This window comes from Habropoda laboriosa, unplaced genomic scaffold (genome assembly GCF_001263275.1).
Source record: "Habropoda laboriosa isolate 0110345459 unplaced genomic scaffold, ASM126327v1 scaffold11, whole genome shotgun sequence".
NCBI classification, from domain to species: domain Eukaryota; kingdom Metazoa; phylum Arthropoda; class Insecta; order Hymenoptera; family Apidae; genus Habropoda; species Habropoda laboriosa.
This window is the reverse complement of record NW_017100150.1, coordinates 576,840-584,740: the sequence shown is the minus strand read 5'-3', so window position 1 is coordinate 584,740 and position 7,901 is coordinate 576,840. Positions and strand designations below refer to the sequence as shown.

The following is a 7,901-nucleotide window of genomic DNA, read 5'->3' as shown; positions in this document are numbered from 1 at the left end:
TTATAAAAATCATTGCATAGAGAAAGAGTATGTACTAATCCTTATATAAGGGAAAATTTTCTAATACTTTTAATAAGAAGTGTAACTTTTTGAAATTATATTAATTAAAATCAATACAATATTTGTATTATGAATAATTTCTTAAAATATTCATGTTTTTTTCTTTGTAGAAGTTGTGATTTAAGTGGGATGTGTAATGAAGGAGAAGGAATTTTATCTCCTTTAGATGAAGATTTTTCTGCAGATTCAGAACATATTTCCTTATCACCTGGACCTACAACTAGTGATCATGTACAGGATATAAATTCAATTGATAATGATGTTGAAGGTAAGTAATTAAACACGTAAAAATATGTGATAACAATCTTCAAGAATTTTTCCTATTACAGAAGTATTCACAATGGAAGCAGAAGAAAATGATATTGATTTACATGTTGATTTAAGTTTGAGTCTTAATGATGAATTAAGTGAAGAAGGAAGTAAAATTTCACCGCTCAAATCAGTTAAATCACCGACAATTCCTATACCAAAAGCATCTAATTCTTCCAATACATTTTTAACGGAGTTCAATAATATTGGTTGTAATGTAGGAAGTAAAACTTCCAATGATGAATTTACTTATGGTGCATTTAGCCACTCTACTAATACTTCTGAGGAATTATATGCTGTAGGACTAGAAGAACAAAATTCCATAATATTACCAACAGATGATACTAAATCTGATATTGTGATGCGTGAAGATATTCAAATAGACCACACTTGTCAAAAATCAACATCTAATGAGTGTACAACTTCTGAAATGGGAGCCGAATCCATTATTTGGTTGTCTCATCGGCTTGGTCCTGTACTTACTGCTCGATATTTATCTCGAAATTTATTGAGAATGCTTACATTATGTTACACTGGAAAAGAAAATTTAACGACGATCAATTATACTTTTCTGTGTATGGAAGGTATTCCTTGGAATAAAAAAGTTTTAATTGGTGATCGTAATGCTACAAAAGTTTTGGAATGTCTTGCAGCCATTGCAGGTTAATTTATTTGTATAAAACAATACTAATATCCAGTTACTAATTATTGAAGTTACTAAAAATGAAAGGAAATTACATACTTATACAGGTCTGTATGGAGAACAAATTATAGTACTGCAGTATTTTGCACACATGGTAGAACTTTTAGCTCTTTGTAAAAGAAAATTAACACAAAATTTGGAAGGAGGACTCATTTCATGTTTGACTCTCTTAAATTATATTACATCATACCTTAGTGATGTGGTTTTAATGGATGTGCTTCACGTATGGTTAAATCATATAAATTGCCTTAATGTCAAACAGTATATGTTCAGTAAAAAGTTTGTTTTTAAATACAGGAACCAATTGTGAAATCAATACTATATCCTACAGTTCGTATATTATCATCTACGAGATTTACTTTCCCTAATGGTGTAGTTGCACGTACTATAATGGCAGAAAAATGTTTGGAAACTTTATTTATGTTCAGTTTACGATTGGGAAGTGTCATTACAAGAAATCATCTTGCTGTACCTATTCAACGATTTTTCTTAGCATTTGATAAATCATTTAATCAGAAATTAACTTAAACACAGATAAACACGTTTTGTGCCACATTTATGGAAATAAAACTATCATAAAATAAGAAACAGAAAAGATATTTTTAATACATTGTTTAAATAAGATAGATGTAAAAGATAAAAATATCAGATATTCAATACAATGTTTTTGTTTAATTGCATATTCTAATACAACTTTTTCACTTGGATTTTAAATTCTGCCAAAGTGTTTGCTCTTCTTTAGGCATAAAATATGTTAGTACATAATGTTGATAGTAATAAAACATGTATTTTAATATAATTATAGTATAACATATAGCAACATATATTCATCTAGGGCAAAAGTTTCGAATGAAGATAATAGAGATACTGTTGGACTTCAAACAAACTTTAATGCAGATGTTGCTGATTCTTATTCTCCACCTGTTACAGAAAACATGGATGCATCTGATCCTCAAAAGAATAAGGTAATTAAAAATAGTTATTGATAAGTTTTAAATTAATACATATTTGCTCTACTTTATGAAATATTTTTAATGTACTTTTAGGCACTTGAAGAATTAAAAGCTGTATTTACAACAGAATTTGCTCATAAAACATATATGCTTTTTTATAAATGTATAGACAGTGAAATAATGGAACAAATACTTAAAAATCATGAACATATACATGATTTATGTCATAAATATGAACAAGAAATAAAAGTAACTCCCATTGTTGGTATGTTATAATCTTCTCAAATTTAATTCATATACAAATGTAATTATTGAACTTGAGATCTGGAATTGACTTAATGTTACTTTTTCTTATTATTTTAAAGATGATAACAAGTATAATATACCATACAATAATTGTAATATAACAGAAAGTATAGAATTAACAAATAAAGTTGCATCTAATTTCGGAAATGTATCAGTCGTGGGAAATAGATTTGCAGTGCAAAAAACTGATATTGAAGATCATGTTACTTCAGAAAGCACAATATTTAATCGTGAAGCAAGTTGCTCTTCATCAACTGGAAGGCAATTACGAGGAAATTGGTTAGCATATTGGGAACATGAAATTGGAAGATCAGAGAAAGATACAGCATTTAATATAAAACAAATTAAACTTCAAACTTTTAGTGGTCACACTAATAGTGTCAGATGTCTATATGTATTAGATAATGAGAATAGTTTCATGAGTGGAGGAAGAGATAAGACTGTAAAATTGTGGAGTTTAAGAAGTCAGGTAAAATTATATTTATGTTTCAAAAATATGCAGCAATTAGAAGATATAAATTTCTCATGATACAAGGCATAAGCAATAGAAACAAAAGAAAATATTTCATCACTCTGTAATCTATAACTTCATTTTTAAAGTAAAAAGAATTAAAACTATACAATTCAACCTTCTAATTAGTATAAACAGTATAAATTTCAAATACATGAAAAAATACACATTTGTGCCTTAATTTATACAAAACTGCTTATAACTCGAAAATCAAATCAAATAGGACAAATGTTCATAAGAACTTTTTTATTATTTTTATGCCTCCCATCTAATTTTTGAAATTATGTTTAAGTATTTTTAAACACTGTATATCAAGAATTTACATTTATGTTATGTACTTTTTCAATAGGGGGATGGAAACACTGTTTCATCTTGTCAATACACCTACACTGGACATAGAAAGACTATTCTTGCTCTTACATTCCTAGAATCTTTAAGATATGTAGTTACTTGTGATGGTACAATCCATTGTTGGGATCCTTTCATGGGTTCTCTCCTTGGATATCCAGAAAGCTCTCGCCCAGTGCCTGTAAATACACTGACTGCAAGTCCCTCTCCATCTACAACTTTACTTGTGGGCACAGCTGATAATACATTGAGAGTTATTGATTGTAGAACATTTCAATATGTAAATGAAATGAAAGTACGTGGTATTATATGAGACAGAATGTTGTAAAGTATTTCACAAGTTAAAGTATTTCAGAAATGATGTCTCTTCTTTTAGGTATCTGTAAATCCAACAACTTTAATTAAATGTATTGCAGTAGCACCTAGTGGTTATTGGGTAGCATTGGGTCAAGCATCAGGTTTTTTAACAATTTTAGATATTCGTACTGGTTTAATTATTGCATCTTGGAAGGGTCATGAATGTGAAGTAAGTTACCTTGAGAAAAAGATTACCATATTAATGCCTAAAAATATTTGACTGTCATTTTTCAGATATTACAATTGGAGGCAATCAATGAAACAACTATAATTAGTTCTTCACTAGACGAAACAATTGCTGTATGGAGTGCATTGGATGGGAAACTAAAATTTCATATGAAGTAAGATAAAATATTATTTTTTATTAATGAATCGCTAAGATCTGCCTAACGTTTATAAACCTTTTAATTTAGTTACGTGTATGTTAGAATGATCACGATACGCCGTAGCTAATTCGATATCTTACAATCGGCGGAGCTAGTTAAAGTTATGAAATTTATCAAACCAAGATAGATTAACATTTCCTTTTTCCATAATATTATGTCCTATTATCCATAATGTAATAAGTCAAAAATCAATATTTTTAGGGTACATTGAATTTCTTTAATGCTTTAATGAAAGATATTTCATTTTCTTCTTCATATTACAGTCAACAGAATTTTTGTTTGAATAAAAATGTAATTTAGTACAATTAATATAAGCAATTTAGGAAATTTTTAGTAAAGTGAAAGTACAATAAACTTCAAGTATATATTAATGTTTGCTGTTATTATTATTTTATTTGATCCATTTATGTATCTATTTTCACAGAGCTAACTGTTACATACCGTAGATATCGTATTTGTAATAACTTTACAAATATTTATAATTTGTTAAACAAATATTTGTTTTATAATATATCTGTATTATTTTTATTTTTCAGAGGCTCCACGGAACCAGTCCATTGTATGTCTGCATACGAACAAGAATTAATAATAGGGACAACGGCAAATCGTGTTGGAGTTTACACATCTATAGTAGCAACAGCCTCATTCTCATCATCAAAATTAAAGTCTGACACATTTAAAGGACTCCTTACCACAATGGCGGTTCTTCCTCTTAATCGATTATTATTATTAGGTGCAGATAATGGCGGCATAACATTAATTTGTTAAATATCACATATAAATAAGTTTAAGTATATGAATAAATTTAAATATGTAATTCTATAATTTTACTTACAGTATTATATTTATCCATTATTTAAAAAAAGACGTAATGCATTATATACAAAATTGAATAATACATCAAATTTTTTATAAAATACTATAAAGAAAATTTTCTACATATAAGTCATATCTGTTCTTGTTCCAATTATTTTTAAAGCAAGCTCAGCAGATATTTTATAAACACCAATATCTGCCAGTATTTCCTTTCTTGTTATTTCATTATTATTGAATGTTTGATTGTTGTTAAATGTTTCAACAACTAACATTGCTGAACCCAACGTAATATTTAACAAAATGCATGCTTCTTTAATTCTGAAATATAATTTGTATAATTAGAGACACAGAACATTTCGAGTACTACACAATATAGGGTATCAAAACATACAAATTTCTTATGTTAATAAATATTACAAAGTCTTTTACTTTTTCAATTTTCTATTTTCGAATTGCAGACTAAAACATTAAAATCCACTTGCTAATATACATTATCTAAATATCAATAATGTATTAGGTTGTCCCATAAGTTCGTGCCGATTATTGTACATGCCAATATTTCAAACATACCTTTAAATGCTATGAAGAAATGTAGTCACCCTCTCGTTCCACAACTTCTTCCCAACTTTCTGGCAAAGCCATTATGTCATAACTATAAAATTTCTTCAGATTTTCATTAAAATATTGTTCAATGTCATTTCTTATAGAGCCGATATTGTCAAATCTTTTACCCACTAAAAAATATTGTAATGCACGAAACAGATGGTAATCTTATGGGGCAATGTCCGAAGAATATGGTGGATGTGATAAAATTTCCTAATTGAATTTACGTAATTATTTTTGCACGTTTTATGCCACATATGGTCTTGCATTATCGTAATGAAAAATCACTGTTTCGATTTAAGAATCTTGGACGTTTCTCTAACTTCTCTAACTGAGCACCGTACAATGCAAAGTTCCTTGATAATCCCACCAAATACAGAGAAAAATTTTACGAGGATGTAAATCTGATCTTACACATCATTGTAGTGGATCTTCTTTTTTGGTCCAGCATCATTCTTTGTAGTTGTATTGAATCCACTTTTCATTCCCAGTCATCAAATACTTTAACAATGATTCGTTTATGTTGCATGCAAGCAAAGATATACAAAATGCTACGCGGTCAAGGCAGTTCCGTTCCGTGAGCTGGTGCGGTATTCGTATTTCCAGCTTCGATCACGAATACTGTCTTTATCTACTTGAGACAGACGTCCGGAACATGGCTGATCTTTCAGAATGAAGGTTCCTTCCCGAAAGCGATCAAACTGTTGTACTTTCTACAAGTATGGGACAATAAAACACCTTATTCGTAAACAACACAAATATTGTTTGTAGCAACTATTGCTGTATTTCCTTTACGAAACTCATACAAGATGAGGTGTCGAAAATGAATACGTATTTAACTCATGATTTTTCACTGTGAAGACTATGTTTACTATTCATTGATCTTTTGCTCTCAAATATCTTCTCTAGACAGAACTCGAACGTCCAAGCGTAGTTATTTGAATCGTTTATCGCTTTCTGTTTGTAAAACACATCGTGAAGTGTATAAATGGATCGCGGCACAAACATGTGGAACAACCTAGTAGATGTATGTTCATGTACATTATACAGATCTGCGGAGGATAACTTCAAAGTTTTAAATAGAAAATTATACTTTTTATTACTTATTCTTATTGCTTATTCTTATATGAACTTTCAAAGTTGACATGCCGTCAGCATTCGCATGTACCACCACATCTAATATCTACAAGCGTGACTCTTCGCAGTGATTTACGGCCCCTCCACCTGTCGAAATAGGCGAAAGCCTCAAAACGGCAAAGCTAGCGTTTACGTTCTCAGGCTTAAACGGCATTCAACTGTCAGCTATAAAAATGTGGAATAAAAAAATATAGGTTTCTATTTAAAACTTCGAAGTTCAGTTCTGCAGAGCTTTTCAAGGTCACAGCAAGGTCAACTAAATATCAGCATGATCTATTCCCAATGATATCCTATATCTTTCATCTGAAACATTTTTCCATATTTTCTATATTTTTTGAAGTATTTGCCTGGGGAAATTAAAATGGGCCACTCTTTTTTTAATTAATTTAAGAAATTTGCATGTTCCAATATCTCATGTTCTTTTTCTTAATAGAACAACCATTTGTAACTTACAGTGGAAAATATGATTCTGGTTTACTAATATATAAACCAAATAGTGGAAACAAGTTTCTAAAAATATCATATTGTAATTGTTCAGCTCCACCTGTATTAAAATGATTGACCAAAACAACTTCTTCCAAAAGGAACTGTAATAAAAAAAAGAAAACGTTCGTTTATATTAAATACTTAATATAGTACTTGTTTCCAAAATAATTATGAAATTAATGTCTAACTTGATCGAGCTGTGAAGCTAAATTTTTCCAAGCCTGGTGAAATAATGGTAAAGCAAGTGTATTATGCAACAGATTGAGCTGTGTTGCTAATTCTTGAAACATAGAATAACCACTTGGTGTAACTGATAAAGAAACCACTTCTTTAGTAGACTGCATTGCGAACCACCTGTACAACATGTGATTTAATTTGACTGGACTTTATATTCATACTTCATGCATGATTATACAAAGTGTCTCCAAAATGATGGTACAACTCGAAAATGGGTAGAGTAATATTTTTTCATATAAAACTTCATTTCTGAATAAATCGATGTTGATTGTTATTTTACATTATATTGAAACTCGTTATTAATATTTTACATTACATTGAAAAAGAAGCAATGTTTAATTTTAATATATAGCATTTTATAAAAGATTGTTTAGAAACGGTAAAATTATAATTTTTTAGAACATAAAATATAAGCTTGTACCATATCAAATGAATAATTTTATGTTAATTATGACATTTTGTAATAGATTTATTTATCATTTTTATTTAATGCTACTACCTATTTAAAAAATAAAAGTACAAGAACAAAAGTAATGTCAAGCATAAAAATTGAAAAGTGAAGAAGATATATTATTATTAAATATCTAAACAAGTATGGATCGACATCATTTTATGTAGAATGATTAGCTTTCATTTCATGTATAAATATTAAGCTATTCTCTTTACACAGGATGAGAAACTTAAAAAAA

General features: G+C 29.0%; 2 protein-coding genes across 2 annotated transcripts in view; one reads left to right on the top strand and one right to left on the bottom strand.

Moving 5' to 3' along the window:
- LOC108574894 (WD repeat-containing protein 81) overlaps positions 1-4,701 on the top strand; it is a 9,318-nt gene extending 4,617 nt beyond the window's left edge. The window contains 11 exon segments of the mRNA XM_017937554.1: positions 171-328; positions 390-1,031; positions 1,120-1,295; positions 1,370-1,614; positions 1,878-2,037; positions 2,119-2,290; positions 2,391-2,800; positions 3,192-3,485; positions 3,567-3,716; positions 3,782-3,888; positions 4,470-4,701. Coding sequence (XP_017793043.1) covers positions 171-328; positions 390-1,031; positions 1,120-1,295; positions 1,370-1,614; positions 1,878-2,037; positions 2,119-2,290; positions 2,391-2,800; positions 3,192-3,485; positions 3,567-3,716; positions 3,782-3,888; positions 4,470-4,701 — 2,746 coding nt within the window.
- A 167-nt stretch (positions 4,702-4,868) lies between these two features.
- The window catches only part of LOC108574930 (RAD50-interacting protein 1), a 5,936-nt gene continuing 2,903 nt past the window's right edge, over positions 4,869-7,901 (bottom strand). Inside the window, exons 10-12 of the mRNA XM_017937602.1 lie at positions 7,164-7,329; positions 6,943-7,076; positions 4,869-5,067 (exon numbers count right to left, since the gene is read on the bottom strand). Coding sequence (XP_017793091.1) covers positions 4,869-5,067; positions 6,943-7,076; positions 7,164-7,329 — 499 coding nt within the window. The remainder of the gene's footprint in view (positions 5,068-6,942; positions 7,077-7,163; positions 7,330-7,901) is intronic.